Source organism: Peromyscus leucopus, chromosome 20 (genome assembly GCF_004664715.2).
Source record: "Peromyscus leucopus breed LL Stock chromosome 20, UCI_PerLeu_2.1, whole genome shotgun sequence".
In the NCBI taxonomy this organism is placed as follows: Eukaryota; Metazoa; Chordata; class Mammalia; order Rodentia; family Cricetidae; genus Peromyscus; species Peromyscus leucopus.
The window spans coordinates 30,120,830-30,136,272 of record NC_051080.1 but is presented as its reverse complement, the minus strand read 5'-3'; the positions used below and the strand labels follow the sequence as shown (position 1 = coordinate 30,136,272).

The following is a 15,443-nucleotide window of genomic DNA, read 5'->3' as shown; positions in this document are numbered from 1 at the left end:
CCCCTTTCATTCAAAGAGACTGGAGCTTTTGCTTAACCCCACAGCTGAGTTAATACTCCTTGAGATCACTTAAGACTGCTCGCCTGCTGTGTACTCAGCCTGTTTGTTTAACCTGCCTTTAAGAGAACAGTGTAACAGCCAACATTACTTGCTTTGCATTTCCCATGTAATCAAACTTTACAACAAAGACAACTGCATAATGTTAATCTTCAGTTACGTACTGTTCCGTGCTCCTGACTCAGAGCACTATATGTGTATGTTGTGGCTGACTATTCTGTTGAAAACAGCCAACAGGTCAATAACAACCTTGTTCAACAACTACCTTACGTGCATATTGAAAACTGCATGGATATTATTCCATAGCATGTCTGCAGTGCTCTCTATGACTGGAGTCAATAATCTCTCCTGTTATAAAACTCAGTTAATTATGTCTGTAAAATATCCCTCATTCTTTCCCCATGTGACACTTTCTATGCTGTTCAGTACAGAGCAAAGACCTCTGTTTTAGGGACACAGGCAATAGGGGCAGATCAGACTCACATGTCAGGCAGACTTTGGACAAGCCTACAGATGACAGAAAACACGGGGACAAGTGGAGAATTCAAACTTGGACTCATTTTTGGTCAAATTAATCTAAGGGGAACCGCTGAATTTTCTTTCCTTAATGTGACATTGACTCATTTTGGTGCCTCTAAAGTTATCTTTACTGCCTTTAACTCAATGACCGTGAGCATGGGGTCAATGGATGGTGAAGCAGCCATGTCCGAGAACAGCGTGGTGCGTGTCTGTACCTTCTGAAAGGTTTTGCACCCCAATAAGCCTCTCTGCCGACGCAGACATCCAAATCAAACCAAATCAGACCAAATTAGAAAAAAGCCCTGGTTTAATGGGTAAATCATTCCCAGGTGATTCTCTGGCCCCCCAGAGAGGAGACAGGGATGAGAGACAGGAAAACCGCATGTCTGTTTTCTGGGATGTATTTTAAATACCGTATGGGAGTGGTCTTGAGCATCTTTGGGGGAGGAGCCATGTTTGGCAGGCTTTGAGGGGGCGGGTTTGGGGAAAGAGATAGGGGAGGGGAATTGAGGAGGCTCTTCCACCAGAACATTCCAGACTCTTTAGGTATATGGATGCCAGGGTGCCAGGGGCTGAGGTGGAGCTTCTACCAGAACATTAAGCAAAAACCTTTCACCTTCTTCTCCGTGGTGGCTTCTGATCCAATGGAAAGGCTCTGGCTTCTGCTTACTGTGGGCAGACCTGTCGGGAGGAAACAGCAGACATTAGAACAGTGGGCCCTGAGCAGGGAGCTGGCACACCATCCTCACCTCAGTCCCACAAGCAAGGCCTGACTGGGTCTTCATTCTATAGAGGAAACCTTTGTGTTGGAGAAGGTGACAGAGGCTGGACTGCTCCCCAGCCCAGGAGGGACCTTGCTTTCCTGGCCTGCTGGGTTGCCATGTTTATTCTGCCGCTTGGTCCTGTGGAGTGGGAACTCTTCTCTTCACCTTCTGTTTTTTTTCTTTACTTACTTTTTACTTTCTTTTTATTTATTCTGTGTGTCTTTCACATGATGCATCTTGATCCCATTCATTTCCCTGTCCCTTGGTATCTGCCCTCTGCCCCTGCACCTCCCCACTGCCCCCCAGTAAAACAAATTTTAAGAGACAAAATGAAAAAAAAATTAAAATCTTCTCCTGGAATCTGCAGTGTAAAACCCCTTTATCCATATATCTTAACTTGCATGTGTTCATTGCCAAGAGACATTGGTCTGGTTGGGAGAACTGGCTGGCAGACCAACCCTACAACTAGCTGCCCAGGCCCAGAACTAAGGTTATGACTTGCCCCCCCTGTGACCCCCCCCAATACCCATTCTATGTATGATCTGCTAGAGTATGTGAAAGGACGTGACACACAGACCCAAAGCTGCAGGACCTCCACAACACAGGGCAACAACAGGTCAGCAGCGCTTGTTTGTATGTGGTCCGGAGTGAGCGTCCTGACGGTAAGTGTCTGCACTCTGCTCACAATGATAGGTGTGTGAAGCTGCTGAGTCTCCCTACCAGCCTCCGGCCGCAGAAGGTGAAAAGCCTGCTGGGGCAGACCATGTCCACCAAGAGCCCCTTCATCTATTCACCAATCATCCCTCACAGCCGTGGAGAGGAGCGCAGCAAGAAAATAGGTAGGCCGCTGTCCGTGCCCTGCTCAACCTTCTGGGGTTCAGGCCTGAGTTTCTGGCCAGTTCTGTGTGTGCATACACTTGTATGTGCTTGCGCACACACTCTCCTGGAAACTCATCTCATGTGTTGCCTTAGGCTGGAAGTTGCTCATTGATCTGATTGTTAGAAACTTATTTCCTGAAAGATGATTCATGAATGGTCTAGAAGCCATAAAGACCTGGCAGAGATAGGGAGCATGTGTGTGTGTCTGCTGATTACCATCCTTCTTACAGAGGTACTATGGTCCAGGCACAGAGGCTCCACACTGGTCCTTGTCACTCCTTAGAAAGGCCCTTCCTCCCAAGGTCATAGTCATTCCAGTGGTGACTGAAGTAGGACCTGGAAACTCAGTGTCTAAACCATTACATTAGTACATTAAACACTTTGTTCTGCCATAGGCTTTGTGTTGGATGGATTTGCTTAAGCATAGGCGGTTACCCATCATGAACTCCGTAGGGAAGCTCAGTGAGGCTGTGATGTTTGATGGGTGGAGTGTGGGAAATGCATTTAAATTTTCTTGAGTTAGTGTCTCACCATGTAGCCTAGGCTTACCTCAAACTCATTATGTAGCCTAGGCTGGCCTTGGACTCCAGTATTACAGGCATGCCTCGGCGCTCCTGGCTAGTTAAATGCTTTTTTGATTTGGGATATTGTAGCAGGAATCTTAAAAGGTCTTATTAATAAAATCAAACCTGAGGCCAGTTATTGGGGTGAATACTGGAAGATCAGAGAGACAGAAACAAGCCACAGCTACCTCACCTCGCCGGATCCTCAGTTGGTCCTGTTTCCTCAGACTGGATGCCTCTGAGTCCTCATCCAGAATGAATCTCAGCTGAAGAGTGCTGCTCAAAAGCCTGAAAGCTTAACCAGCCAAATACCTCTAGTTTCTGGTCCTCACGCCTTATATACCTTTCTGCTTTCTACCACCACTCCCTGGGATTAAAGGCTCGCTTTCTGGGATTAAAGGCGTGATAAGTCACCATGCCTGGCTGTATCCTTGAACACATGGATTTCTGCCTCTGGAATGCTAGGATTAAGGCGTGTGCTACCACTGCCTATCCTCTATGTTTAATATTGTGGCTGTTCTGTCTCTGACCCCAGATAAGTTTATTCGTGTGCACAATTTTTGGGGAACACAATACCACCACAGGATATTTTCAACTTCCAGTGCATTCACTGGGGTATACATTTAGGACTGTCCATATGAGAATAGGTTCCTACTACAAGCACATTTTCCCTGTCCAGTTCATGCAGGTTGAGCACAAACACATAAAAGTGAAGATCAGGGTAAAATGCAAGTAAGTTCTTTGAAGTTTTGGGGCTATTAACACTGTCCCTGATGTTACTCACTAATCCCAGAGCAGAGCCCGTGGGCTTTGGGAAAGCCTGGGCAGGCCTAGAGTGACTTTGCCTTGAGAGAGCAGGGTGGCCTGCCCTGGTTTGGCTTTGCATGTTCTAAAATTGTGCCCTGTGAAAATGAGAAAGGAGGAGGAGCTGGTGTGTAGCTCACCGGCACAGTGCCTGCCTAGCATGCATGAAGCCTGGGTTGGATCCCCAGCATTGAATGTACTGGGATGGTCATGCACATCAGTAACCCCAGCTCATGGGAGGAGTGTCAGAAGTTTGAAGCCATCCTTGGCTACATAGTGAGTTTGAGGATAGCCTGGGCTGCATGAGAGCTTGTCTCAAAGAGAGAGTGAGAGCAATTAAGAAGGAAGTAAAGCAGGAGATACCGGGTAATCTCTCGAGAAAAGGCAACTGATTCTGGGTGCTGGCAAATTCTCCAGAATGTGTTTGAGTCTTTGAAATTCCATCTTGGTCTTTGGTTTTGAAAGTCAGCCTCCAGCCCGCCAGGCATGGTGGCTCATGCCTTTAGTCCTAGCACTTGGGAGACAGAGGCAGATAGATCTCTGAGTTCAAGGCTAGACTGGTCTATAGAGCAAGATTTAGGACAGCTCGGGCTATGCAGAAAACCCAGTTCCCCCAAAATCAAATCAAATCAAACCAACCAACCAACCAATCAACCAACCAACCAAACAAACAAAAAGAGGTCATCCCCAGACATAGGTCCTTTACCACTGTACCTCTGTTCTGGAGAGCATATGGCAGTGAGAGAAATGTCTAATCAGGTACACTCAATAACAACTAGGAAGGGCAGATGACATTTCCCACTCAGCATGCATTATGGGCAGGAGGAGAGAAAGATAGTTGTTCCTTTGCATTGTGTGGTACCCTGGTACAAGCTCTGACGGCAGTGCCTCCCTTCATCTTAGTGGAGACAGAGGATGGGGTCCTCCTGCACTGGCTCATCGACATTGCCATCACCCCAGGTACCTAGGCTACTTAAAAACAAGACCCTGTCTCAAAAAAAACAAAAAACAAAAAACAAAAAACCTAGGAGCCCCTTCATCTTATCATGCTCCAACTTGATACCTGGACCATGGTTTCTCTCAGCCCAGTGAGTGACCCACAGACAGACACAAAGACTGACAGGGAGTGGGAAAATGTTCTCAGGGCACCTCCCCTAACCCCAAGGGCATCTCTCTTACCGCTGATAGTTCCTGATAGTGTGGAAACTCTCCTGTTACACGCGGAGATTCAGTTAGAAACATTTGAAATTTAAGCCAAAGACACATAACAGTCTTCAGCAGGGAATCACTAATCAGGATAGTTCCGGAAAGACATTAGAAGCCATAGAAAAGAAATTACATTTTCCCACCCCCAAATATGCATTTGGAGCAGAGATGAGGCTTGTTCGTCAGAGCGTCTCCCTTGCATTCATGAAGAAGGGTTCACTCCCCCGTGCCCGTAAGCAGAGAAGCTGGCACCCTCGGTCCCAGCTCCCTGCAGCTGTGCGGGCTCCTGGAGTTGGTCAGCCTGTCTCGTCTCCTGACACACTCTCACACAACATCGTCATCCCCAAAGTTCCCACTTGAGAACCTCCCGGTTGAGTTCCCCACTCAAAACCAAACCAAACAAACAAAAAAAGCCAATTTCCTCACATTTTAAGTCAGTTTATGACGTCGGGTCGGGCCACATATGATTTGGACAAGCCTGCCGGCTAGACAGTGTTTGCCTTGGTGTCTTCGGCAAAGGCAGACTATTTGCACGAAAAGTAGCTTCATCACCTCCTTATCCGTGAAGCAGGGGCTGTGCAGCTGGACTGGCTGCTAGGATGCGCGACCTGGACTGCCAGTAGTGCTGTGCCCTGCGCTAAGAGTCAACATGCTTGCTTAATGCTCTGTGGCTGTCGCCAGCTCCTTACTCCTCCCCCGGTAAATGGTCCCACATTTTCATCTGACCCAGCACTCCCACCCCCAGAGAGGAGAAATCCACCCCGGCTTCCTTAACTCCCCTCTGACATTTTTATCGAAACAAATGGGGTGATACTTTTCCTAGCGGGTTCTTCAGGGGAAAAAAAAAAAAAGCTTACCAGTGTTCCAGGTGATGCCCACAAAGCGCAGCCCAAGCTGCTGGAAGAGCCAAGCGAAGAGGCAGGATGGCCGCAGCTGGGCTGGGCAGGGTAGGGTGCAGTCTCCTGGTTTGTTTGCTTTGAGACAGGGTCTTCTGGCTTCCACTCTGGATGCTCCTGTTCCAGCACCCTCGAGTGCTGGTATTTCAGATGAGGGCCACCACGCCTTCCTGGGTCTCCATGTCATTTGCAACAAGGACTTCATGGCCTTGTGAGGCCCTCGTGCTAAGGTCAGCAGCTGCCCCAGAGACAGAGTAATGGCCTGGATGAGCCAGGGCTGTCAGGGGCCACCTTGGCTGCGACTGTAGCCTGGTCCTGCAGTTCTAACTTCCTACTGTGTGACCTCAGGTCCCGATTGCACCACCCTGGGCTCCGGTCATGCCCTCTGTGGAGTGGGACCTTTAGAAATTGACTCAGGGTTGTTCTGGATCAAGTAAGAGAATGTATCTCAGTGATAGTCATTCAGAGACCTTTGGGGGCAGTTGTGTGTATGTGGTGCTATGGGATGCAGGCCTGAGTTATGACCACTTAGAGACCATCCCCCTCTCCCCGGGCTGGTTGTGTACATGGTGTTAGGTGTGGCAGGTAAGTACTGTCATTTAGAGAGCACCTTTGGGTTGTTGCAATAAATCAGGAGTATGTCTGACCAGGTTTTAGGGGACATAGAGAACTCATGCTCTTGCAAGGGGCCCCTATACCTGCTTAGGGTACCACCAATAACCATCACAGCAGTCCATCACATGAACTGCTCGTGCCAGGGCAAGTGTATGGCCCGTGGCTCTGCTGGACACATGAACCAACTAACATAGCAGTGGTACCGACTCACCCTGGAGATCTTCTGTGTGTGTTTTGTAGATTTCCAGTGGGTTCAAGGAGATGTGTGTGAAGTTCAGCTGATGGTGTACAACCCAATGCCGTTTGAGCTCCGTGTGGAAAACATGGTATGTGCCACCAGTCATTTGGCTGAAAACCTACTGTCATTGAAAACACCTTTTTGCTTAATGTTGGACATAGATATTCTCTGATGTATGTCTGATTTTACATCTGTTTACTAAGGTCTCTGAGCTTCCTGTGTGTGTGGAGGCCATGCTTCGTCATTCCTGTGTCTTGGCTTGGCGCTCAGTAGCGTGTGATCGTACAAGCAAGCCTTTGATATATGCACACACTGACCTTAATTGATTAAATATAGATTTGAAATAGTCGTCTGGAGGTCAGGGTTCAAGGTTTAGTACAGGCCATGGGGTAAGAAAGAAATGTTTACACTGCATGGCTGTGACCCTGCTGTTCGGATTCAGAGACCTGCAGAAGATGTCACTCCCTTTGTGGTCGCGCCCCTCAGAACAGCCCACCCACTTCTGTGGTCAGGGGAAGGGGACTTATATAGCGTCTTCACGTGGGACTCAAGCAAGGCCCCTGTGCACACCACTCCATGGATTCATTCCTTGAGGGCTTTTCCCCCTCGTGTGTGTTCCTGCCAATATGCATGTTTTCAGGTACGTGTGTGTGCAGGTGTGTGTGTGTGTGCACATGTGTGCATGTGTGTGGAGGCTTGAGCTGATGTTGGGAATCTCCCCTGATTGTTCGTCCATCTTAATTTTTCGAGCCAGGTTCTCCCCCAAAATCTTAGAGCTTGCCAACGTGACAAGTCTCACTAGCCAGCTTGCTCCACTTCTCCTCCGTGTGAGACTTAAAGGTCAGCCTTCACACCCATGTGGGTTCTGGGGATCCAAACTCTGGTCCTCTTTCTTGCTTGGTGAACTCGTTAACTGCTGAGCTATCTGCCCTGCCCTCCTTGAGAATCCATTGCCAATGTCAGAGGGCAGCTACTGCTCCATACATTTTTGTCTTTCTTTTGGCTTTTGAGACAAAGTCTCACCATGTAACAGGCTGGCCTTGAACTCACAGCACTCCCCACCTACCTCTGCCTCCTGAGTGCTGGGATCAAAGGCATGTGTACCATACCCATGTTTATTTAAAAAACAAATCTTTAAAAGTAGCTTTCACTTTTATCTGATTTAAAAATAATACGTGCTTATTATAAAAATGTTAGGAAGGCTAAAAGATTATAATTAACTATAAAGTTCCATTTGGAGATAGATAGCCCACAACTTGTGGTCAGAAACTTAAAAAAAACTTAATTATGAAACATTTAGGCATAAACTCACGTATACCCACCACCTAGTTAGCAACTGCCATTTGGCTTTAGTTAGCTTCAACAGAGGTAAGTGTCAATGTTTTTTGCTTAGGGACGACAGCCATGTGAGCGGCTTTTCTTCTTCTATTCTTGTCCATGACATCTATCCACACCACATATACATCGCAGGAGCAACCACTGCCAGCAGAGTGCCTTTGTCTCTGGTGTTCTCTGTAGACAGAGTTGGGAAAGGGCGTGCAAGGGTGCACACACGTCCCCCAGGGTCCCTCCCTGCCTTCCTCTTGGATGCCGCCACTCTTCCCTCCTCCACTGTGAAGGAACAGTGGGCTCACAGGTCAGCACACTCCCTCCTGATCAGGGCATCTAAGAGAAGTTCCTACTGCTTTGACCATTGCTCTGAGGAGAACCATCGCATCTGGGAGAATCATGGAATTCTTCCCCCGTGGAGGGCCTCTTTGCTCTGGTTGTGTTCCGTAGCTGCCGTGAAGTCTTGCACACGTGTGTGGTGAATTTACGCCAAGATGTTTATGATCTTTGTTAATGGTATTTCTCCTTTTTACTTTCAGTTTTTTTTTTTTTTTTTTTTTTTTGTCTAGATTGTAATAATGCCTGGGCTGTTACAGCTTTCTTCAGCCTTTACCTCTTTGCTGACCATACTTGCTCATTCAGGATTCAGTGAGGATCCCAAGGGGTGGCCTTGATCATGACTTTGCTTTTGTGAATAGATGACTAGAACCCCCTGAGAACTGATGTCTCTGCACTATGGCCCATCAAGGGGCAGCTTCTTGAGGCTGGGGACTCACGTAGTTCACTGGCAAGCTCAGTTCCTGCTCTACAATGAGATGAACAAACATCCCTACACTGAGATGCCCTGGAGTGAAATCACCCTCTGTGATATTTCCACACTGTATGTTTTTCTTTCGTGTTTAGAGAACTATTTATTTTTTCTTTGGGTCCACATTCTCATTTGGCCAAACAGCAAAGCAAGGAATCATACAATGATACACAGGGCTTCACCCCAGCTGGAGTTTTTGCTGGCCACTCTACTCTGAAGTTTTTGCTGGCCACCCTACTCTCGGGGTCCAGCTCACACCAGCCTCCCTTGAAGTGCTCTGTGGGTTTTCAAAAGCTGCTGGCCTTTTCATCCCCATAGTTCCTGCAGTGAATGCCACAGAGCTCATTAGGAAGGGGCTGTGCAGCATGGGTCTGAGCCAGGCCTCCTCACAGGGCTCCTTCACTTCCCGCAGGGGCTCCTCACCAGCGGAGTGGAGTTCGAGTCTCTTCCTGCGGCACTCTCCCTTCCTGCGGAATCCGGTTTGTACCCAGTGACGCTGGTTGGGGTCCCACAGACTACAGGGACGATCACTGTGAATGGTAAGGACAGTTCCTTGGTGGTTTCTGCATCACGGCACCTGGAGCTGGTCGCCTGACCCGTGATCCTAACCAGCTTAACAATAAGGAGAATATAGCGTTTATTTCCAAAGTGACATGGTGAAAAAAAAAAAATCCTGGTTTTGATGTGTGGTGTGCTGGGGCTGGCTGGGTACCTGTGTGCTCCTGTGGGGGCAGGGCCCATCCCGTGCTTCCCTCTGGCTTTCCGCATTCATGTCATTCTCCTCTGGGACAGCACGGACTCAGATTCTCTCACTGCCATCAAACCCCCTCAAGTGCCGCTGTACCCCCTTCCAGAGCATTGTGTGTCCGTGTAGACTCCACCTCCACCTCTGTAGTGTTTCCATCCAGCTCTTAACACTTACCACAACGCCTGTCACCAGGGGCCGGAGCAGTGCTGTTCTGGCGGAAGCTGGGCCTGCTGTTTAGTCTTTTACTAACTGACTCCCTTATACAGAGGTCAGCCTTGGTCTCGTTCAGTCTCTTGGTTTCTGCAGGCTGTATTCCTGAAGCCTTGCCCTGCGGGGTTTCTCTGTTCCCTGGCTTCCTTCCTCCATTATCTTACCCCTTTTTCCTGCCCTCTCCTTTCCCTGGCTCTCCCTTCTTAGTTTCTTTTAAAAAATATTATGTGTGTTTGCATGATGTGTGCATGTGTATGGTGGCGGTATATATGCCTCATGCCTTTATGTGTGCTCTGGATGGAACTCAGGCCACCAGGCCTGCATGGCAATCACCTTGACTTGTCAGACCGTTTCCCTGGACCCTCCCCTGAGTCTTCACCTCCTCCTTTCTTTTTTCCCCTCTTTCCTCTTCTTGCTTCTTAACCCAACGAAGCCTCGGGGCTGTCTCCGGCCTTCAGTCCTGCATGCATGCTTCTGCTCCCCCTTTCTTGCCATCTCCTCAGATGTCCTGTGAGCTTTTCATATACACCATGTTGCCCCAGGTCCCCCACCTGTCCTCCCTAAAGTGGCTTTTTTCTTATAGGCTCCCGTCCCAGTGACACATCTTTGTGGACTACTTGCTCTAAGCAGCTACCAGACCTCTCTGTTAATACTTTATGAGATGCTACTTCTGCCACCTGCTTGGCTGTTTTCTGTCTGTCAGATCATAACTGTCTCGTAGGGTTTATCATAGAGCATGAGGAGCGGTCTTTTCTGTCTTTCAGCCTCCTTGCTGATAGGCCCAGCTTTCATACCGAAGCCCTTATCAGCTCCCATCAGTTGGTCAGAGGCCTTACCCTTTGTCCTGTCCTGTTTCAAGGCACATTCCTGAGCCCTGGGCCATCCCAACCCAGTATCCTTGGCCTCCTCTCTTAGAAGGTTACACCTGAATGTCTCGAAGTTCCTGACAGTACCCACAGCACACCTGTCACCTGACCTTACATGGGTTTCTCCTTGAGGGCTTCTGAGCCTCTACCCGTTTCTCAGGGCTGGCATTCTTCCTTAGCCTGCCATCCTGATTTGGTCCCTCACGGTGTCCCTCACGGTGTCCCCACGAGGCTCTGCACACCTTATTTTCCATGGCACCAGGGGTGCCTTCTCTCTTAGCCTTGGCAGTTTTGACCATAGCTCAGCAGCATCAGTACGTACGTGTTGTCTGGGGAAGATGTTGCTTGCTGGACAGTTAGATGTATCTCAGCGAGATGGATGGAGATGGATGTGTGAGAACTAGGAGAAGCTGGGACCCAGGAGGGAGGTGGACAACAAAGGTCTGCCCTGGCAGGTGACCCTGATCTTTGAAGGTCTACCAGGAGCGGGCAATTGGAAGCAGAACAGAACCAATGTATAGGCAGGGACTCCAGGCAGAGAGTATAGCTTCTCCAAGGGTATCTGTTTGAGATCTGGCATATCTGGAGAGTAGAGGTAGTCAGAGGGAGGGAGTTAGGGTGGGGGCAGGTAGTGATGGGGCTGGAAGGAGATGGGCATCATAGGGGCCTCAAACATCCTGAAGCTCATCCGCTATCTTCTGGGGCTATCAGGGTAGCTGCCGTGTTTGTACAGAGGAAACTGGTCAGCCAGGCTTCAGAGCCACCAGACCACAGGGTAGGGCTTAAAAGACCTGGTGTCTGTCCTCAGAGAGCCCAGGCAGAAAGGACGCAGGCGGAGCTGTGGCTGTGAAGGTGAGAGTTAGGCCCTAGTGGCTGGTCCAGGGACAAGACAGGAGCTAGTGTGTCTCGGTGAGTGTGAGAGCCTGGGAGCAGACCTTGACTGTCTTTGGCATCAGCACTTACTTTCGGTGAGCCTTAGCCGCCTGGGTTAACCTATATCATCCCGACTGGCACTAAACATGGTTTACGTGGCCATGGTTTTAAGCACCGGTGATGTCTTAAGCAAAGGAAAATGACTGATTGTAACTAAGAATTATAAAGTAACCAGTGCTTCATAGACAGAATCCCATCAGGTTTTACACACAGGAAAGCATAAGGGTCTTAGTGTCAGAGGGGTCTCCCGGGAAGGAAATAAACCCCATAGAAAGGAGACTTGGAGAAGCTCAGGGAGGGTATATGGGGGCTGCTGCGGCAGGCAGGGTGTGTGTGGTTGCTGTGTCGAGGGGTGTGGCTGTGCCAGGGAGTGGATGTGGCTGCAGTGGCCGGGAAGAGATGCCTAGAGCTGCTCCAGCAACACTGTGCGTGGTGCTGACGGGGAAGGAGAACAGCTCCTCCCTAGGGAATAACTCCATTGTCCCTCTGCGACGACGTAGCACAGGAACGTCGCCAATCTAGGCTTCTAGCCGCTGGCCATCGTTTAAATTTGTCACACAGCAAATACTATTTACAGAATCGTCATCTTTTGAAATTTCAAAAGCCATTTTAAAACTTTGATTAAGCAATTTCGAGTGCTTATCTTGCTCACCAGCCTTTTCTTTCTGCACGGGCCACGTGCTGATCGTCAACCGTGGTCCCCGCACATGCGCGCTCGAGTGGCCGCGTCACCAAGCAGCTGTAACGACAGTAGTTGGCTTGTGAACCTTCACCTCTCAACAGAAGGGTTCTAAAGTATTTTTCAAATGCTCATTAAGTCACTTTATGCCTCAGAAAGGAATATTAACTCTATCATGATAGAGATGCTAAATCTGAAAGATGTATTAGCAAACAGCTGAGCTGGTGACTGCTGAACTGAGGACCGGGAGAGTACAGGGAGGGCTCTTTACGGAGGGCCCTTTGTCTCTGGACCTGCCCGCTGTGGGAAATAGGGCACAGATGGTGTTGTCAGCCTCATTCTGTCCAGGAACAGCCAACGCCTTTGGGGTACAGGGAGTGGTACGGGGGGGGAGGGGGAGGGGAGCATAGGTGATTGGCGGGGGGCTGGTGCTCTCATGGCCTTTGTGACCTTATTAGGGGCCTACGTGGCCAAGCCTTGCCAGGAGCTGCGAAACCGCCCCTCCCTGTGTTGCAGGTTACCACACCACAGTCTTTGGGGTCTTCAGTGACTGTCTGCTAGACAACCTCCCAGGAGTGAAAACCAGTGGCTCCACCGTGGAAGTCATTCCTGCCTTGCCAAGACTGCAGATCAGCACATCGCTGCCCAGGTAGTGGGGCCGGGGGCACAGGGGGCTGTGACTGGAGGGAGTGGATCTTAGAACGCTTTCTGCTCATACATTTCTTAAAGATAGCGCAAAGGGTTCGGGTCCATCTGACTTGGATAAGGCAGAAAACATGGCGGAAGGATCTTGAAGGGACCAGAGAGTTAATATGTTCTCTGAAAATATGTCAGAATGCAGTTGACCGCTTTCTCATCAGAGCTCAGGGACAACTAGCGGTTAGAATTAGAGTCGCCCACAAACAGGGCTTTAAGAAAAACTCCTGGTGCCTGGAGAGGTGGCTCCGTGGGTAAAGTGTGTGCTGCATTAACGTGAGGGCCTGCGTTTGGACCCCCAGCACCACTGTAAAAAGCCAGGCTGGGTGGCACCAGACAGAGATAGGAGGACCCTGGGTGTTCACTGGCTCACCAGCCTCGCTGACAGGGCAGGCTGCACATTCACCAAGAGCCCTGTCTTTAAAAGCCAAAAGCAAACAAAATAAATAAAGTGGACAGAGATGGAGGAAGACATCTGATATTGACCTGTGGCCTCCATATACCTACACATACGCATGCATGCACATGCACACACACACACACACACACACACACACACACACACACACACACACACACACGCATACGCATGCACGCACGCACGCACGCACGCACACCCCCCCCACAAGCACGCACATGCATACTCACACATACCCACACAGTGGTGGGGTGGGGGATTCTTATGATTGTGAAAAATGGTCTTCTAAAAAAAAAATTAAGCTTTATTCTTTTATTTGTTTTTAGCATTCTAGGGAAGCATAAAGAAGAGTAAGCCTAGGAGGCTAGAGTAGCTGGTCAGGGCTTTGTGGTCTTGCCTTGCAGTTCTTAGCCCAGCCTCTTTTTAAAAAAATACATTCTTGGATTTTATGAGGTGGCTCCTGTTTATAGTACAAAGAGCTCCCCATCCATGGATAGTTAGAACACACTGTATTATATATAGTGGTATTTTCTGTTTTGTAACCACGTATGTAACAAAAACTTTCTTTATGCATTACACATTCTTTAAACAATGTAATTTAAAATTTTAAGTGAAACTAGTATATCATTTCTTCCCTTCCCCTCCCTCCAATCCCTCCTCTGTATCTCATTCCCCCACTCCAAATTCATGGCTTCTTTTTCTTTAATTGAGATATATATATATATATATATATATATATATATATATATAATTGATATTCATATATATGAATAAATATATAAATACAATCTGCTGAGCCCATTTAGAGTTGTTTATAAGCATCTGTTTTTAGCGTTGGTCACTTAGTATTGGATAACCAGTTGGGGGCTCATCCCCGGGGAAGACTAATCCTCCCTCTTGGCAGTCTTTCAATTGTTTATCTTATCCTTATCTAGTCATGGGGCCCAGTGAGATTTCCCCTACCCCACTTTGGTAGGTTAGCTGGTGTCATTGTTGAGGTTTCAGGAGCGTCAGCTCCCCTGTCCTACCTGGTAGATACAATCTCACAGCAGACATCTTGGTCCTGTAGCTCTTGCAAATTTTTTCCACGCCTTCTTCCGAGATCTTTTTGAGCCCTTGGTGTAGGGGTTGTGCTGTAGATGGAACCAGTGGGGCTGGCCACCCACAGTGAGTTGTTCTCTGCGTTTTTACTTGTCATGGCTTTCCGTAATGATCTCATCTGCTGCAAAAGAAACTCCTTTGCCCAGGGCCGGGAGTGACACTTCTCAGGCTGGGCCAGAGCACAGGCTCAAAAAAATGTAACTTTCAGTGATTTAATAATGTACGTCTCACCCCTCTCAGGATTGCACAGCCACTTGTTTGTGGCTCCTGTGAATAATAATAATAATAATAATAATAATAGCCAACAGGAAATAATAATAATAGTAAAATGTGTCTTAGGCCTTTCCCAGCTGTTGGGTGGACCCTTTTCACTTGTCTAGCAGTGTTCTAGGTGGCAGGGCTGTGACAGGGAATGTGACCCTGTGCTTGTCAAATGGGAAAGAATGACGGGCAGCCTTCCAGCCCGACCATCGGAAGCTACAAGACGGGCAGGGAGGAGGCAGCAGCTGTGGCTGTGGGGTGGGCGGGCAGCTGGCTCTAGAGGGAGTGGAGGGGGAGAGAGGGTCGCGTGATGGGGGACATAAAGCAAGACAGAAAAAGCTAACTCCAAAGGGACCACAGATCTGACTCTTAAGAGCCGGAAGTCCCACATTTTTAGAAGACAGACTCTTGACCTTGAGGGTAGGATCCAGAAGATGGAACCTTGATAATTGGGACCTCATCCCGGTGAAAAGACAGTTGTTCTTCCAAAGATGCCATTAGGAAAATTAAAAGACAACTCACAGGTTGGAAGAAAGTATTTGCCCGGCGCATATCTGATAGAGTTGTATCCATATAAAGCACTTTTAAAACTCAGTATAAAGAAGACAAATGACTGAATTCAAAAATTGGTCAGTGATGTGATTAATTCTTACAGCACGAAAGATACACAAGCATCAAATAAGCCACCTGGAAGAGTACTCGGGCCCATGAGTCTCTTTGGGGCTGCCATCCTCCTCCTGAGGTGGTAGCTCACACCCACTGGGGTGGCTGTGATCAGAAGACAGGCAACAGCAGCCAGGCCGGGAAGGGGTTGCAGGATCTAGAGCCCTCGTGCATTGCTGATGGGAACGTA

General features: G+C 48.6%; 1 protein-coding gene across 4 annotated transcripts in view; it reads left to right on the top strand.

The window, feature by feature from the left end:
- The window catches only part of Trappc9 (trafficking protein particle complex 9), a 479,996-nt gene that overhangs the window by 96,533 nt on the left and 368,020 nt on the right, over window positions 1–15,443 (top strand). For all 4 annotated transcript variants that reach the window (XM_037197522.1, XM_028885994.2, XM_037197521.1 and 1 more), the window contains 4 exons: window positions 2,034–2,179; window positions 6,544–6,629; window positions 9,091–9,217; window positions 12,631–12,763. In XM_037197522.1, coding sequence (XP_037053417.1) covers window positions 2,034–2,179; window positions 6,544–6,629; window positions 9,091–9,217; window positions 12,631–12,763 — 492 coding nt within the window. The remainder of the gene's footprint in view (window positions 1–2,033; window positions 2,180–6,543; window positions 6,630–9,090; window positions 9,218–12,630; window positions 12,764–15,443) is intronic.